At 43.2% G+C, this 19,051-nt stretch overlaps 1 protein-coding gene across 2 annotated transcripts in view; it reads right to left on the bottom strand.

Moving 5' to 3' along the window:
- Positions 1-487: 487 nt before the first annotated feature.
- Positions 488-19,051, bottom strand: part of SLC38A1 (solute carrier family 38 member 1) — a 42,572-nt gene continuing 24,008 nt past the window's right edge. Inside the window, exons 6-17 of one of the 2 annotated variants that reach the window (XR_010080266.1) lie at positions 18,692-18,784; positions 18,274-18,355; positions 17,036-17,118; positions 16,070-16,128; positions 15,280-15,399; positions 13,075-13,154; positions 11,795-11,895; positions 8,554-8,672; positions 7,877-8,018; positions 7,671-7,768; positions 6,447-6,634; positions 488-3,365 (exon numbers count right to left, since the gene is read on the bottom strand). Coding sequence is in view for 1 of the 2 variants with exons in the window: in XM_063396586.1 (XP_063252656.1) it covers positions 6,533-6,634; positions 7,671-7,768; positions 7,877-8,018; positions 8,554-8,672; positions 11,795-11,895; positions 13,075-13,154; positions 15,280-15,399; positions 16,070-16,128; positions 17,036-17,118; positions 18,274-18,355; positions 18,692-18,784 (1,079 nt within the window). In the remaining variant the exon portion in view is untranslated. Of the gene's footprint in view, positions 6,635-7,670; positions 7,769-7,876; positions 8,019-8,553; positions 8,673-11,794; positions 11,896-13,074; positions 13,155-15,279; positions 15,400-16,069; positions 16,129-17,035; positions 17,119-18,273; positions 18,356-18,691; positions 18,785-19,051 lie in introns of both variants that reach the window. The other variant, XM_063396586.1, reaches the window with a different exon arrangement.

The following is a 19,051-nucleotide window of genomic DNA, read 5'->3' as shown; positions in this document are numbered from 1 at the left end:
TCCTCATACATCTGCTAATGGCTTCTGCTTCCATAGCTGACAAAAGTCTGGCAAGGGTTTTAGTCACTTCAGGCATCAGTTTGACATCTTAATTCATATGCAACTTAATAGGAGCCCTTTAAGTTAAATTGCCTGATTTGACCTTGAAACAGACTGGCAAGCATTCAGACAGTCTTCAAGGAGCAGGCAGAGACAAGTACTGGCCTGAGGAATGCTGTCATCTTCAGCAACCAAGGCTGTGGTAACCATCAGCCCCAGCTTCAGGTCCCTCTAAAACTGTATGAGAAACTTCACCTTTATGTTCCATAGCTGTTTGCTGATGCTTTGCTCTATATGCTGCACCAAATCTAATGTAGTTTGCCTTGCAAGAACTGCATGCCCTAAATTTAGTGAAAATACCTGGATACAGAGCAAGAGAGCATCTGCTGTTCAAACCATTAAAATGATACATTGTCATCCCTTTGGAAGAATGAGTATGGCCCCAACATTAATTTAGATCACAATTTTAATGTTCAAAAACTAAGAGGTAACAGAGATATCATAGAACTTGATACATTTTATTTACAGACAGAAACTGAAAAACTGTGTTGTTTATTTGGGTATGAGCAGCACAAAGTTAACAGGTGATGTTAACAGGAGCAAAATATTATTGATGACTCACTTCAACAATCTATTCGAGATGAGCTTGTATCAAGCATACATCATTCAAACAACATTGTTTATACTGGATCTGGGTGAGCCTTAGCATATGTTGGGACACTAAAAACAGGTACCTATAAACAATGTAAAGTTCAAGTCTAGTGGAAAAATACCTTTACAGTTTATATTTTGTTGACTATAACACTGAAAACAAAACATACACTGGTATTAATTTGAAAAGCTCTGTAGAATTGACTGTATATAGGGTTTTTTCCCTCAAATTTGTGCTCAAGATACAAGCAAATGTTATTTCAAGTTTCACTTTCATCCAAACTCCTTAAGTAAACATGGAAAAAACCCCCACAATTATTTTTAGATGCATTTTATAACCTCAGTTTTTCAGCAGTCCTGAAAATACCTCCATGCTTTCCCAATGAGAAAGTCTATGCAAGGCCTCTGATGGATGCACTCTCAGGACATACCCAGCCCTCCCTTCCCTTTACCCTCAGCCCTGGACACACAGCTATCCAGTGGCCTCTGCCTGTTCACAGGGTGGGATGTGCAAGCAGTCCCTGGCCAGGAAAGGTCTTGGCAGCCTCACATGCCAGTGTTTTGGTTGCATGAGAGCAGCAGGCTCTGAGGCAAAGCTGCCACAGGACTCTGCAGGAGGGGAGGGGGCTGGAAATGGCACCAATTGCTCTGGTTGCTGCTGCTGTCTGTCTTGTCATACTTTTTTTTCTGAACTACTGGCATTTCTGATGGCTGAAAATGGAAATGCAGAAGCTCTGCCCTGACTTCTGTTTGTACTAGTTGGGTAAATACACGCCTGGATACAACACAGCATAATGCTAGGTCAAATTGCTGGCTGCAGTTTGCCATGGTTTCTTCCATAAAACCTTTTCAGCACTTTACTACCAACTGACCCCAGCTGAGGAGGCAAGAGGTATCTGGGTACCAAAGGGGCCCTTTCATAAGGGAGATATTTTACCCAACAGGAAGACTGGCAAACTTGCTCTTGAGAAAACAGGGAGTCATGCACTGGAATTGATCCTAGCAATTTAACCGGACCTTTTATTTCTCTTTTTACTTTAGGGATGTAATTATAATTTCAAGTTTAGGATTTAACTTGTGAACTCTTTGGAGAAAGAAAAGGATATACATTTTGCTAAGAAGCTAAAGTATTTGTATTTCTATTAAAATTATTCTTAATATGCAGAGCCTATCTCAACACTTCTATTCATAGGGGATAAACAACTGCAAAAATATACAGCATCCTATTTATTTACAGTATATATGTACATAAAAATGAAATTTCCTACAATACAACACAACTGCATAGATTTGTCTTCAGAAACACAGGTATGTTTACAATTTGTGAATGCTAGACTTTCCAGCCCTGTACCTTTTGTTAATTTATTATCTTTTTTTTCACAGTTTGTTACAGAAATCCTTACATTAGATACAAATAAAACATTCTTTGCTGTATGTTATAGGAAATAAGGATTTTCTGACGCCAAGGGCTCTGGGGATTTGTTTATGAGAGCACCGTGGCGCCAGCTGATAAAGCCATCTCATGGAGCTGCTGATGGAGCTGAGTACATTCTGTGGTGCCTTTCTCCTACAGGCACTGGGGTGGGGCATTAGGATTGGAGGTGGGACACCACCACATGAAAAGTTTTGTTTTGACCAAAGTGCTCTTTAGCCTTAATGTAAGGTTCAAGCAAAGAAATGTATAAATTTAAAGATAAGCTAGACATACCATTAATTGTTACTGTTTAATACTCAATATCAGAGAGCTGTGTTGCGCTTATGCATTGTAAGGCAGATGTACAGACAAAACCCACACATCACCCAACCCACACTTGCATGTGTGACCTGTTACAGGTGGAGCACAGGCTTTGGGTTCATATGTGGCTCAGAAGAGCAGCCCTGGGAGTGGATGAGCATCCCTGACCTCACAGGATGACACCAGCTGTTGTGTCCCAGGCTTGCACGTGTGCCAGGCACCGCTTGGTCCGTGTCAGCTCTACAAAAGGTCTGTGCTGGTGCACAGATTTGGCATTGGCCCTCTGACCAGGAGCAAGCATCACCCAGAGAGGTCACTGCCCCGAGATACTGTTCCCAAATAACAACTGACTGTGTTTTACTACCTAGGCATGTTTGCCTTTGGACAGAGAAGGGCATCTCTATTATGGTTGCTTTAAGCCCATAACTATTTTCTTTGCAATGTGCTGTGGACTAGGAGAGGCAGCAAGGCAGTCTTTTAAGAGTAGGATTAACTCTTACAATCTTATTAGCAATCCCTGCTTCTAATTAGTCCTTCCTTGTCCCTCACCACTTGATTGTTGCTACTACACAAATAAGAATTTTAAGATTTTTTGTTGCAGTTATTAGGAGCAATTTTGCATCCAGTCTATGACACTTGCAGTGCTCACAATAGCGATAAACTCTCTATGAAAAGAAAGCATGCTATCACCTACTAAGTAGATATGGTACTCTGGATTCTATTAATTTTACAACAGAGAAACTCCTACAGCATTTCAGTGTGCTCTTAAAATCCTAACTAAAATGTGGGACTCGTACAATCATGGCTACAGGTTCACTATTCCAAATGAACTGAATAACAGCAGTACATTTTACAGATAACCTCATACAAATATTGTCATCCATCACTGATGTTGACAGTTACAGCAGGGTCTATTGCATTCTGTTAAGAATGTATAAACCTGATGAAAAAACAAAAAGCACGTTATTTCACGTTCATTACCACAGACATCAATAAACACATGTTTCCTTTCCATAAATATCTATAAATATGATGCCAGTAAATCAGTCTAAGCAAAATTCTTTCTTTCTTTTTTTTTTTTTAAGAGACCCAGAAACAAAGTCTGTTTAAAGACTTTTGGGTATCTATTTTTCAGTATATAAGACATGCTTTGGTGGTTCAGTACCTTGGGTAATCTCAGTTCTATGCACACTCAGCTCATTCTCCCTACTTATTCAGTAAAACTCCAGTATACAAATACACTGGGGAAAAGGAGAAGGCAGAATAGCTAAGAGGAGAAAGAGGAATAGTGATGGAGGAGATTTAGGAAGATGAACAATCAGGGACCCAACAACCCTGCAAGTCGAAGGAAGCTGGGTGCCAAAACTCAATGGTTCATATTTCAAACAGCAGACTACAGATTGGGAGGGTGGAGGAAGGAGGAGGGACATATGTGACCTTGTTGGAACTCTGTGCAGCAGATCAGGCCTCTAGTTCATATCTGGATACTTGAAAATCATTCCCAGGATCTCGTCTCTCACAACCCCCCAGTGCACAGAGCTGTGCTTCTCATTTATCAGTAGTAGGAGAAAGATAAAGGGGGAGGAAAGCAGAAGAGCCCAGTAGCATCTTAAGGATAACACTGTACAGCACTCTCAGGTCTGGGTCAGGTTTTTAGGATAAGATCCAGAGAGATTATAAGGCACCTCAAAACCTGAAATGCAACCTCAGCAAGCTGAGTCAAGAATGGAGTGAGATGCTGGGCCTCTGCTGCAGTGACCACTGAGGGTTGGGTGCCTGCAAAAGGAAAACCACAAATTTACATCCCAAGCTGAGAAGATGCCTGGAACGAGCTGCAAAGAGATAGGAACAAGCACATGCTCTTCTCCCCATAGCTTGCCTAACACTTGGTCTTGTAGGCTATGGTATGGACTTCTCTGTGAATAAAGGCAGGGATCAGTCCCATAAGGGGATAGTAGAGCGAGAACTGGTGACCTGCACCATCACAGGCAAGGGTCTGAAACTAGCCACAGCAAAGTACAAGGGAGCTTAGCACAGGGGTCCCAGGTAGCTCAGCAGTTTGTATGTTAAAGGCTGGGCTAGGAGTGCTTGGGAGAAAGCATGATGTACCAGAGACCTTGTTGGGAGAAGGTTTCTAGTTTTGTTCTTGCTGCTGGACTACTACAAGTACTTGGGCAGCCTGTGGAATCCACTCTGCCTTATTTCCCGATCACAGTGAAGTATTGTCAGAGGCAAGCACCTCACTGCCTATGCTAAGGTACAGATCTGAAGTCTGGGCTTAGTAGGCTTAGTTTCTGCAGCACGAACAATCTGCATCTCAATGCCCAAATTCCTAGGAAGGCCTCAAACTAACCTCTCTGGATGTTATCTTTGAAATCAACTTTCAGCACCCTGAGATGTGTTCTGTGATCTCAGCTCTTAGTGACTTCAAGCCATGTAGGACAAGGCAATGGCAACTGAGGCAATTCAGTAGCTCACAGAAATCCCAAGATCCCAAATACTCTATCCCTAACCTTCAAAAGAGCAAGTGGCAATGACAGGTTCCTCACAGCTGATGACGATCTGCTTCCACAGTTACAAAGGGAGCTGTCAATGAACCAGCTACTGAGAACAAGAGGGTCACTGCATACAGACAGCTATGGCTCGAGCCATGAAGTGGGGCTCCCTTTAGCCATCAGTTCTTTCTTTCTCCACATTCATATTCTGAGACACTTTTTAGCTCACATGGTGAATGTCACAAAGTGAACACGTTTACATTGCTGGCAGTGCACTAACAGAAGATGTCTGCTCAGGACGGTGAGTGATCACCTGCTTAGCTTTTGAGTCTCTACAAGTGGTTCTCTACACCAGCTATAAGGCATTAGGCAAATGCTTATTCTGTGGACAACTGTTGCAAGTTACAGTGTTTCTGCTAGTAGTAATTGAATATTCTCTAATTGTTATGGAGAACTAATGAAAAATGTAAATGAAATCCCTTAAATATAAAAAGTATTTCTGTTCATTTAAAGAAATGTTGCAGATTTCAATTACCATTAGAAATCTAGTAGTTTGGCAGAGTGATTCAAATCCTGCTCCCACTGCTGTCAAAGACCCCACTGACTTCAGTGGGAGGAGGGTAAGACACAAGAGAGGAGCCAGTCCCTACAAGGTATGGAAAAGGCATGAGGTATGATTAAATGCATAGGATTTGATAAAACTGGAGCTTGGTATTTTTTTCTGAGAGCAATGGGGCATTACTAAACAGTTTAATGCTGAAGAAAATGCAGACTTCTTATGGAAATCTCCAAATGTCTGCTTCTCTTCAGACTCAAGTATTCATGATTTGGGGTCAAGTTCTGGTCAGCCTCCAACTCAAGTGTGCCAGAGGAGTAATGGCTGGTGGTGTGACTGTCCTCCTGCTCCCTGCTCTGCATCACAGAGACACACACACACACACACACCGTCTGTTCCCCAGAGCCATGGATGGCCACGCCCTGGGGCTGGCTCACCCCCCAAAACAGCAGAGAGAAGCACCAGATTTAGGACCTACACTTACACAGCGCTCAGCTACGCTCTTGTGGTGCTTTTCATGCCTGTATCCAGAATGCTACCATTAACCCAGTGAGGCAAATGGTGCCTGAAACAGCAACAGAACAAACAAACAAACCAACAAACTAGATGCATACAATTAGAGAGCAGAGTTTTGGCTAAAAGAGGGGGGAAGGATGTGAATGGACAACTCTCCAGTTGGAATTGATAGCAACAGGCACTGCTGCCCTAAAGGAGCAGAGCTTGTGGGTGGAGGGCTAAGGATAATAATGGAACAATGCAATTCATGGGTGGAAGAGGGGAAAGTAATTGTGATGAATTTCTACGAGCGATGGTCTGTATAATCTCGTGGACAATTAACACAGACTTTTTGCTGATCAGAGAGTGATATGCCTGCTGGAAGAATGGGTCTGTTTTCTGCAAGAAAATACTCCCATGACAGTATTTTCAGTACCAGATAATCATTATTTGGATTTGATTTGAGTAAACTCACAAAAGGTGGGATAGACAAGAGAACGGATGGTTGCGATTTTGGTGTGTAGCAAACAGGGATATCTTCTCTTGAGAAGAAAGTGAACTTCAGTGGCCCTCAGCACTGCCTCCTGATTGTACCCAGTCATAGATGACCAAGGGAATGCTCACTAGGGAAAACAATATCCCCAGTGCCAAGAAAAGAGAAGCCTGAAACAAAAAAAGAGAGAAGATTAATGAGTAAAAAGACAATTAATTCAAGTATGTTAACTTCTCTTAAGGAGATATATAAGGTGATGATTCAAAGTTATCAGCTAAAATGAGCTAGCCCTTCTGGTAAAGACAAGACCCACAGATAATTAAACAGATTAGCGTCATTAATGATTACTTGCTGAACACCAAACTATTTTTTTTTCCTCCTTTCAATTCGCTTCTTAAACACTGATCATCCCTAAAGAGGATTAAGTGAGTCTGTTTTTAGGACTGATCAGATCTGCTGTTTCCAAAGCCTCACAGAAATCAGTATATTCCTCCCATCGCGTATGAGTTCTTCAAAGTTCAGCCCTTTTGTCATGGGATCTGTGGATGCAGCCAAAGTGAAACATGTTTTCTACCTGCCTGCTCAGAGAAGAAAGGTCTGACTGTACAATGCTTCCAGTGCATGCCCTGTTAGACTGGGAATACACAGGAATGTTGCATCTTCTCAGCTGCAGCACTCTCTGGGGCTCACAGGAAATCTTTCCAAGGTCCATTCCTATTTGCTCATGCATGCCAAATGGCTAACATAACACTTCAGCTGGCTGCTTCATGTGGAACCACCCCAAGTCTGACTTAAGTGCATTAGAACCATGAGGAATACTGCAAATGGAGCACTTTGCTTGCTTTCTGGATCAACACACAGAAGCAGAGAGAGCTTGCTGCGCTGAAAATTTTGTTGAAGTGGGCTGGAGGGCCTCCTGCATCCTGCTGATGGCTGCTGCTGCTTGCCAGCCAGGGAAATACCTCATCCCACAGAGAAGGGCCTCCCCAAAACACAAGATGCCCTGCATGGCATGGCCCCTCCACCAGGGGCCTCCCAGGGTAAGCAAAGGAGAAGGGCGAGCACAGCTGCCAGCTGACTGAAGCACAGGGGGAATGTAACGTAAAGGAGCTCATACATATGTTCGGATTAGGGCTGCTTTGCACCTGGCACATTAAAGACAATGACAAGATGGAAGTGTTGCATTGATGGGAATGGAATGCATACCCAAATCCTCTGAGTCAACTTTGATCCATCCTGCTGTGTAATTTTTAAATACAACGATGAGGGAAGAATGAAAATCAGCATATTGGCTGAAGTGACCCCTGCAAAATTGAAATGAATGAGTTTTGTTAACCATCAGCAACAGCTAATTATTGTGTTGCTGATTAGCAACTGTTTTTTATTAGTAGTACAAAACCAGGATACTCTACCTACAACTCCAAAAATATCCTTCATGGATGGGATAAAAATGACTAACAGGTTGATGATAACCAAAAGAACAAAAGTAACCAAAACATGACGGCATAAGTCAAATTTTGTTTTTCTGGCCATCTCGAATAATGATGAACGTACCTGTAGGGGGAGAGAGAGAGAGAGAGAGAGAGAGAGAGAGAGTTTTCTGTCAAGAATAGTGTATGGGCCAATTCAAAGCATGTTTATTTTAACTAGTTCTTCATATGACAAGTGCTGCATAGATCTGTCAGAAATTTTGGGTTGCCTGAAGTAATATCCTTTGAAATATTCCTTAATTTCTTACTTCAGAACTGTAGGTACATGTGCATGTACAGTAGGATATTCCTCTCTTTTTAGCATGCCTTTTGAATCCTTCTGCACTTAAAAAGGAATTTCACCTATGAGCCTGCTGCAGTAAAGTGATGTGACTTGTAGATTCAATTTAAAACAGGTTTAAGATCAGAAGTTATTTATTTATTTACTGTGTAGAGAATTTCTCCAGAAGTTAGTGGAAGTTTGGGATGAAAAAATCCAAGCACAAGCTTGTTTTGTAGGTGCAACATTGTAGTCTCAGCCACCAGTGGACTATGGTTTGAAGAGATGTGCTGTGTACAGCTATTACCAACTTCCAAACCATGCAGACCTTTTTACTTACAGTGAAAAACAGCACTGGCACAGTGAGTATCACCGCCACGATCACAGCCAAGCGCACGGTCAGGATGAGGATGTCATCTTTGCTCTGGTATTTGTGAAGCAGATCTGACTGCACATTTTCTATGGGAGAGACCGTAAGGTAAGTGTTCTGGCCAAAAGGCAGTTAGTCCACAAAAAATTATTGCTTAACAACAGCCTTCTTGAACAACAAGTGATTTATCTGTAAACAAAAGAGTGTGGAATGAAACATCCTTGAGTTAAAACAGCGCTTTGAACAAAATCCCAATGATCCCATTATTCCAGATTAATCCTTTGGAGGCCTGATTTAGGAATGCATCTTAATTCATGACAGCACATGGCTAAGTCTAAAGTAATTTTCACTGTAGAAAAGACAACAGTGAGACATACATGAAAGCTTGCTTACATATATACATATATACAAAAATAGGTAAAGTGAAATCGGCTATTTTTAATTGGTTCTGTGGACTTTTTTTTAAGTTTCAAATGATATAAAAATCAACACATGCACTGCAATGGCTGAACTTAATATAAACTGCAAGATCTTGAGCTGAATTATTCTAAACAGCAAATAAACTTCCAGCAAAAAGCAGTGCCCCTGTTCTCAGCTGAGAACAAAGCCCGTCTCGGGTCAGTTCTCAGTGGGACGCTCTGACATTGCACTCAAATCCTCCAGCAGCTCCTCTGAGGGCTGCCAGCAGAGCCTGCAGCTCAACTCCATGCTGGCCAGCAGCCCCAGCAGCCAAGACAAATCACAGGGGGTGCTTAACGGGGAGGTGCTGGCAATATTTTAGTACAACCTCCTGCCAAAATGTTTCCTTGAAGCTGTGATAAATAGTGCAGAGCAGGTCTGCACGTACTAACCAGCAGGAAAACCAAGTTGCTGAGGGACCTAGGTGTTTGCTAGGTAATTTTTAAATATCCAGGAGCAATAACTAAAGGGGGTGGCTGTTAAGCATGCCACCAAACACACTTGCTGCCCCTTTTTAGGCCCATGTTTTGTTTCTGCCTGCTAATCTTAGAAAGCTGGTGGTAAAACATAACAGCTCTTTAAGGGAACTCAGTGGCCATGTCTAATTTGCCATCTTTGGCACTTGGTAAAACCTCATGTATTCATGGAGGCAGAGGGATCTGTCCTGTGGCAAATTGCCTACACTCCCCCCAGGGCACCCTTCTGGGTAGAGACCACAGGTCAACACCACCTACGCAGTGCCTGAATCCCCACCAGGAGAAAGAAAATGCTCTTCCACCTCCCTGCAGATCAGGAGTGGGGTTTTCAAGCCGGGCACATGCACAGCTTCTGCAACACAGAGCTTACTCTGCTCCTGCAAGCACAGACTGCAACTTCTGTACCGCTCACGGGCTGCAGCCAGGTAGGAAGTGAAGGGCAAGGCTTACAGTTGAAGGTCTGTTTTCCTTTCAGCTAGATACACCACAGAGCCCAACCACACTGTGACCTTTTAGGGGAAGAAAAACACCTCTTTTCTGTAATTCTGCAATGTAAATATAGTCATCACTGCAACACTTTTGAGAACACAGCAAACAGACAAGTACTATTGGCGTAAAGAAGAAATGGTCACAATAAAAATACTGTTCTTACCCAGTAAGGGTAGAGAAGAGGGTTAGAACACTGTAAGTGAACATATGAAAGGTAAGGTCTTTTTGGTCTCAAAGGGAAGAAGGAAGGAATTTTATGGAGGAATTCTATATTCCCTCAGTGTCTTTTTTGCAGCCTGTCACTGCACTGACACTGCAGAAGCCCCAGCAGAGCCCTCCACAGCTTCCATCTGTGGGCTCTCAGTGCCGGAGAGCAGGGATGCCTAACGTGGGGAGAGGCACACAAGACACCCCAGGGATTCCTCCGCCATTCCCCCTCAGGAGGGCCAGAAGGACGCAGCCCCTACCTCCTCCATGGACTCCAGACCCTCGTCCTTGAGGGATGTGGGAGATTCCCAGAGAGGAGCGCCACAGATCTGCCTCCTCAGATCCCTGGGGCAATCACATCAGAATCTCCTCCCTGCCAAAGCGAAGGGGTCCATGCTGATTTACACCCACTTGCTCCCTGGGGCTGCTAATTTGATGCATCTCTACGAAAATGTGTTAGATGGGAGCAGCTGGATGGGAACGGCTGATGCTGTTGTCACTTGCAGCCTATTTGTGGGTTTATTGGGAAAATTAGAACAGATCACCTCAAGTTACTTCAACACATGTATACTCAAGACCTCATAATCAGAATGAGAGTCTGAGAAAGCAAATATGAGATAGGTAAACCTTCGGAAAAAAAATCCACATTTCATATTTACTTTTTTTTTCCTCTGGCAATTGGTGGCTCACAAGCGACAGTATCATGAATGAGGAGCTTGTAACAAAAATGCCACTTGGAATAGGGCGGTGAAGACTGATGGGTGACTCTCAGGAAAAAGGCAAACATCAGCTTTGTCACCTGTCTTGTAACCCCTTAACGGTCCATGGAAAAAGACACTACTTTTCAACATTCTCACAATATTGGAACATGGGAGTTCCTGGGCAACATTTCGTATTTTACACTATTTTACTTAACACTGTGCCTTTAGGGCACACATATTTTATGCTTTAGTGATACAACACAATTTGTTTGTTAACTGAACTGAAATGCGTGGAAAGAGACAGGGAGGGAGTCTCAAACACTGAGATAATCAGCCTTTGGTGGCTGAGCTAATGCTCAAAGCTTCCCCATCTTCACTGCCAGTTTGTTTAACCAAGACCTAAAGAGGTCACCTCTAGGGACACAGGGAAAACATTTGGTCTGTTGCCTTTATGACGAAAGCATTACTAAGAAAGTGAAAAAGCTGTGGGGGCCGATTTGTTACTCATTTCCTAGGACCTGCTCTCAAATCTGTCTCAATTTTTGCAAATATGCATGCTTCAGCCATTACCAATGCACACATCATTCAGGTGAGGACCTTGGAACAAAAGTGAGGCCAAGCTAATCCCCAGTTCTGTAAAACAAATCTCTCCCTCATATTTTGAAAATGCCTTCTGTAAATAATACTTTCACTTGTTCTTTTCATCCACAGGGGAAAAGTAGGAAAGGATTTATACCTTCAATATGAGAACTTCAAGGAAAATTATTTGGAAAAGTATTTTAATATAAGTGGATGGGATTTTCCTTTCCAGATGGGATACACTATTGATTTTACATGTATCCCCTTTCTACTCAGATCAGTAAAGAACTGCATACTTACCGTAAAAAGTCAAATAGCCAAATATGGCAGTCATAAAGTACATCAGAAACATGGCAAAAAATGAGATATTTGAAACCAACTGCATTTTTTTCTGTGAACGGCTGGAGAAAGAACAAAAAGAGAACACATAAGAATGGTTGGGCTAGATTTTTCCATGGCTGTTTCAAAATGTATTAGGTGTTTGCATAAGCATAGTAATTCTGGGGAGACTCATGAATGAATTTTCATTTAAAACAGAAATTCACTGACAGCTGCACAAGGAAGAAAAGGACTCTACTTGGGGCTTAAGTGAATAAATAGCAGGTGTGACCTGTGGGTCTGATCCATGTCTGTACCTGCCTAAACAATGAAGCCATAAAGAGAGAGGATGACCCTGAAACATTCTGGTAATTAAATTAAAAGGTCAAAATGAAGGAAGCATAAAATTATATATAGAGAAAAACACCCCAAAAATGTTCTGAATGACTGCAGAGAAATATTTGTGTCCCTATGGGTAGAAAATACTGGATTTATCTTGACATGTAAAATAGGTTAAGTGTAAACATTTAATCTTTTAGCTATTTGGATATTTATTCTGAAATATTCACGCTCCAGTATCTAACTTAGACTTTTAAATCCACACAAGGGTGCCCTAACAGGCACCTAGGAACCTGCTCAAGTCACTTGAAATTTTAAGCACCCAGCAAGTGTCTGAGGGCTGAGGGCAGTCTTGGGTCTGACTGACCCTGATCTCTCTCCTGGGGCTTCCCCATGGGCCAGGACCCCCTTGTAGCTGCCCAGGGCTGTCAGCAGTGTCACAGCAGGGCTGGTCTCCAGCTCCCCACAGCCCATCCCAGCTGGAGGTGTCAGTGAGACAGCAGTAGCAACAAAGATCATTTAATATCAGTAAGGCTAAAAGCACTTTTATTTTCCTGCTACTGCAACAGATTTTTAATTGCACTAATGCTGTGGAACAAACGCTGTTAGCGGAACACACATCTCTCCTATGCCAAAAATCAACTGGCAGAACTTGGCTCTCCCTAGGCTGCTGTGTACTTCCAGGGAAAACTCGCAAGTACTGCATTATTCTGCACCTCCCTCGGCCCTGCCCCAGGGGCACAGCACGCCTGGGAGGCCAGATTACCTAGCTGACAGCTACGCTTGGTGGGTGTTACTGAAGCACACCTCTGAGTGGCACGAATGATTCAGAGCACCTCTGTGCTAACAGTTTCCATGTAAAACGGTTCAAAACAATAAACTATTAAAAAAAAAAAAAAAAAAAAAAAAAAAGAAGGGCTTACTCTTTAAGTTCGCTGTAAATCGGGAGGACCGATGGGTGGCACACAAATGCAAAAGCAATGGTGGGCAAAGCGTACACTGTCTGTTCAGAGAGAATTTCAGAAATAAGTTAAGAAGAAGTATTTCCCCCAGTGGTGTGAAGAAATGTTCCATGTTCAACTACCTCAGCTCCCAGCTCGCTGGACTCTTCAACCAAACATTGAGAGCCTTTCTGAGAAGGCAGAAGACCTGTCAATTAGCATGTATTTAATGAAATGTGGAAAACAGCGTGCTTTCAACAGGACAAAGGTTTTGCATTGGTGGCGTGAGTGCAGCACTGACTGTGCTGGCAGAGCACAGAGCAATGCCACGCTGCTGCTGGCTTTGCCCCTGGAATGGGTTTGCCTGCCCAGCTCCTGCCACCGTGCCTAGCACAGAGTCACGCGTAAAAGGGACGTGTGGCGGGTCACCGCTACCCTGCCTTGCCATGGAGAGGGCTGCGCACCCATGGTGCTAAGGCTGAAGTCCTGGAGAAGGAAGCCCGTATCCAGACTGTAAGAAAAGAGAACAGCAATGCAGAACTTACAAATAAATGGATATTTCAAGGTATCAGACTGAATCCCTTAATGTCAGGCCAACAAAAGGACTAGGAGGGCTCTGGAAGGAGCATGCTTTTTCTTGGGGAAAGACCATTATGTCACCAGAAAGCACAGGCAGCCTCCAAGTGGGACCTCAGCCCCTTCTCCACTAAGAACTCAAGTGGGTTTCAGTCCTCAGCCAAAGTTCAAAAATGGTCTCAGGGCTCAGGCACTTCTGTTCTCCTGAGTGAGCAGGTATGAGCAGAAGTCACAGGGAATTATAGGTCCTCCTCTAAGGACAACATGAGTCCATTCTACATGCACCTCTGTCCTGCCCTCTGAGACCTGCTTGTGCTGGTCACAGGCACTCCCTTCCCCCACAAGACATCCTATGGTGCACCCCAGGCCTGACAGATGGAGCAAATGGGCCTGTTGCTCTCTGGAAGTCCTTCCTTGCCCAGCCCTTTGCAGCCTCTCCCTCACTCACAGTGCAGTACTGTTGTGTCTCCATATGTAGAGATATTCAGAAGTTGCCTGCACACAGTGCTGGTGGCCCTGCCTCAGCAAAGGGTGTGACCAGGTGACCTCCAGGTCTCTGCCAACCTCAGATATCCTTCTATTTTGTGAAACTGTCCTGTCTCTCCTCTCACACACTGAAGTTGCTAAAATGACTGGCAAATTGTTGGCCCTCCTCCTCCAGGGCAAACCTTTGGAGTTCAGCTCTGGTGTGCCTAATTCAGATGGACCAATCCTTCTGAGGTGCCTCCACTGGCTCTGAGACAAATGCTGACACTCACTGCACAAGACTACCCTTTCATGCCTTCTGAAATATACCTACACCTAAGCTGCCATGGCACAACAAGTTAACTCATTCTTGGTCCATCAGGCTGGATCTGGGCTGATGGTTACCCCCAACCAAAGAAAAGTGCTTTGCTTGGTTGCACACCTCTGCTATAAATGTGCATTCCCTATGAATGTGACTAAGGCCCTGAGGACCACACCCTGATGGATACGGTGCAGTTCACTGGGAGCACTGCACCCCAGCACTGCTGACAGGAGCCATCCTCCTGACCCCAGTTACAGACAGCTGCCCTCCCACATTCTCTTAGACCAACTTTTTCTGCAGCTGTGTGGTGATGGAGGGAAGCATCCAGCTCAAAGGTAACCAAATTTTTGCTGGATTATTTGTCAGCCATAGCCTTTTCACAATCGACTTCACCAATTGGCTACAGAAACATGTATCCTGTTACAAAGAAGTTGTTTGTGTGCAGAAGGACAGAGACTGTGGGCTCTGGATGCAGATGTGGTCTAGTCAGCCTCTACTGAGCAACAGCCTAAAGGCACAGCTGCAGCATGGGTAGTCAGCAGCAGTGGAAAGGAAAAATCTCCTTAAGAAAGCAGTTATTGTCCAGTGGTAGCTTGGGCTCACAGCCTTAACACATCTGCCACCAGGGCAGGACAAGACTGCAAGGAGGCACATTCACCACGGCATCTCTGTAAGACTGGGCAAGGAGACCCACTGTGTATTTACCACTGCATCACAAGTGGAACCATGGAGAATCAGGCCCTCAGTGGTGCTGATCAGAACAAGAACATGGGCTGTAGGTGCATATATTACGTGAATTAAAAGTATTATAAAAAGAAACGTACCTTGGAATTAAAGATAACATACTTTGGCTTACACGTATGTTCTGAGCTATTTGATAGGATAGATGATGTTGCATTTAGCCCTTGTCCATCACAGGGAATTTGAAACTTCTTGTAAATAACCTAGAATAAGAGCAGAAGAGCATTGTGGGCATCATGGCCCTGTATCAACAACAGTGTAGCCAGCAGGACTAGGGAAGTGATCATTTCCCTGTACTCAGCATTGGTGAGGCTTTCTCTTGAGTGCTGTGTCCAGTTCTGGTGCCCTCACTACAAGAAGGACACTGAGGTGCTGGAGCAAGTCCAGAGAAGGGCAACAGAGCTGGAGAAGGGCCTAGAGTGAGTCATAAGAGGAGCTGCTGAGGAAGGTGGAGATGTTTAGCCTGGAGAAAGAAGAGGCTGAGCAGGGACCTTATCACTCTCTACAACTGCCTGATAGGAGGCTGTAGCCAGGTGGAGCTCAGCCTCTTCTTCCAGGTAACAAGTGACAGGACAAGAGGAAATGACCCTAAGTTGCACCAGGGGGTGTTCAAATTGGACATTAGGGGTTTTTTTTTCCCATGGAAACGCTTGTAAAGCATTGGAAAGACTGCCCTCAGGGAATTGGTGCAGTCATTATCCCTAAAAATGTTCAAAAAACACAAAAGTGGATGTTTCACCTGAGGACATAGTTTAATGGTGAACAAGGTGCTGGGCTGACAGTTGGACTTGATGGTCTTCAAGGTCTTTTCCAGCCTTAACAATTCTATGACTCTAAGTGACTCATCCAACAAAGAAAGCAAGCTGAACTTACCACTACCAGGAAAAATACCATGCAGCTTAATGAAAATCCACTGGTATAGCCAAGGTATCCTGAAAGAAAGTAAGTCTCATACAGAATAATTTTATTAATCTTATCTTGGGTTTTTACTGCTTTTTGCTTCTTCACGAGCAGTTCAAATGTATTAAACATTTAAAATGTATTGTGAACTTCTGGGCAGGACAAAAGCATGTCCTGCTGGTGTGGGGGTCTCCCAAAGTCCTTCAAGGCTCCTAACTTTTGGGCAAGCCTAAGCCTTGCTCTGACCTGTTCTGACATCCTCAGGGTCACCCTTACATCAGTTTAACTAATTTTGTTCTTAAAAGAGGTTGTGATAATTGAGAAAAACCTGAAAGTGTGCAATTGCAATCTGAATGTGACCCAGGTTCCCTGAGACATATCAACTGACTTTGAGTTTTTGTCTCAAAAGGAAGACCCCAAATGGACTTTGGTGCCAAATGCTGTTACCAGCATGGTTTTAAAAAAATACACTGTGTACCAACTGGCATTTCAGTGGATCCAAACACATCTGAAAATGCAATTCTCTGTAAATATCTTACTGCCAAGTCCAATACTTCCAGTTAACCTCACCCATAAAAAAACTGATGCTGACAGAAAAGTAACCTTTTTTGTAATCTCACCACTTGTGAACTTGTTTTTATGGGCTGCACATAAAATTGAATTACCTAATGAAATGAAGACCCTCTTAACTATAATTTTTAAAATAAATTTCCACAATTGTATGGATAAAGCTGGTTTATACTGAGCTCAATTATTGTGATAATTTAGGCCTACTTGTTTAAAAATGCTCAGAACACAGATTATTTCTGCATCAGGGAGGCTGCTTAGATAACAGTGAGAACATATGTGTTTTACTATAGTTGAACTGTCAGTTTGGCCAGCAGTGGCACAATGTCTGGGTTCCTTTTTTTGACACTCGTGATGGCATTTTCATCTTACCTAAGTTCTTCAGGAGACATAAAGGGAGGATTATACAAAACGTCACTGCGACAACAAGAATCCGCCCATCCACGTACCATTCCCTGTATAAAACATTAAAAAACCCATACCATGAGCACATCTTAAACATTTGCTGGCTTTCCTCGTTCAGTCATCCTCTTTGATTGTTACACTGACAGAACTATCTTTGGTCTCCCTACCCTATAAGCTCCTACCAAAGGAGAGAAGGGACCACATCTTGGCTTTGTAGACTCATTAAGTATCCATGGCACAGCTCTGCTCAGGTGGGGCAGATTTCCAGAGTCACCAAAGCATTGCCCTACCATGGAGATCAGTGCGTGGGTCTGAGAGGCGGAACCAGCACCTCCGTAACCTGATATCAGCCACCCTGCCAGGATGAGGAAAGAGCACACAAAGGGCCACAGAGCACAGTGTGCCTGGGGGGCCACCACCAGGCATCTGCCAAACCACCCAGGCACGTGACCAGAGCAGCAAACCAGGCTCCAGCAGGCTGGCAGGCACTAGCTAGCCAAGTATGCATCTCCTCTACCATGCTTTGCATCCTACTGTAAAGAAAGAAAGAAAGAAAGAGGAGAAGGGGCAGGGGCAGTGTTAGTGACGTTCTGCATGACCTGTTTCCGTTGCTTGGTCCAGTCTAGTAGGAAAGTGTGAAGAATGGAATCTCTACCACCTTCTCCTACACTGCAGCACACCATATAATCCAGTGCAAGGGCTATTTACTACCATAAAGAAATGCCACCCCTCTACTAAAGTAGCTGGTAAAATGCCAAGGAGTGATACAGGGCAGAGATCTTAGTATTATCTTCTGCAGTTGTCATATGCTAGTATCAAAGAATTTCACTCCGTGGACATTGTTTCAGGGGCAAGATCATGTAAGAGGCTGAAAACTCAAGGAAATACATAGTATCTTTAACTTGCATTGTTCCCAATATTTCAAGTGTTGCCTAATACTGTAAAATATTGGATTCTATGATAAGAGTTTTGTATATAACAAAATTCTTCATAAAAACCTGGTGTGCAAAAAGGGCAACTAAAGCTTTCATTTCCTTCCCAAATCTGTCTTGTCTTTTATTAACCACCAGAGATATTCCTGTGAAAATTTACTTTGACAAACCTAAAGGGTATCCAATACTTCAGAGCTTTTGTAAACATATGCTTAAACTTTACTATACAATGTTAAACTCTACAGTCTAAGTACCAGAACTAATTCAACTTACGAAGAAGCTTCTTCTTTTCCCATTAGAAACTTTATGGCAGAAGGCAGCTCATTTTTGACTATGAAGAGATAGCTCAACATTGCTGGAGGAAGAAGAAGATAATTTTAGAAAACCAGTAAAACAGTTTGTGGAAGAAGTACCAAGAAGCATCCTTAACCTTTTCCCACATCAGTGTCTGATGATAGAAGACCTCAAACTATGACTGAATGCAAATTACTGATCACTCAGTAATGCTGAGTTTTTAATGCTGAGTAATGCAGTATTTTTAAAGGGCTGCATGCAAAATGATAGCCACAACTATACCGAGGAGCATGAAAATCCCTGGATGCCATGAAGAGAAGAAACTGACTTGTTTGTAGCTGTAAAATTATTGAGATATTCCTAGGCTTTGGTTTTCAATATTCCTTATTTCCTTTACCTCCAACATTCTGAAGAGATGTAGATCCAAAGACAATCATTCTCCCTGGGGTGCCAAAGACCTGCTCACCAAGCTTTTCATACACCATGCAGCCTGAATGAGAAGAAGAGGAGAAATGTAACAAACACTACTGAAAGCTCTTCAGTCAAAGCAACTTATGATTCCTTTTCAGCCAAGCACCTATCCATGCAGCCAAACCTACCCTTTGCAAGTAAATAGGGACCTCTCTTGTAATTTCTAGGGCTGAAAATTATGTAGGAACATTTTCTCGACTTCTGTAAACGTTATTGTTGACTACTAGTCACATCTGAAATGGAAGCTCTCAATGAGAATATTACACCCCTTTAATGAGTCTGTCTA

The sequence above is a fragment of the Prinia subflava genome, chromosome 4 (genome assembly GCF_021018805.1).
Source record: "Prinia subflava isolate CZ2003 ecotype Zambia chromosome 4, Cam_Psub_1.2, whole genome shotgun sequence".
Taxonomy (NCBI): Eukaryota; Metazoa; Chordata; class Aves; order Passeriformes; family Cisticolidae; genus Prinia; species Prinia subflava.
Note: the sequence above shows the minus strand (reverse complement) of the source record. Positions and strands in the feature narration are given on the sequence as shown.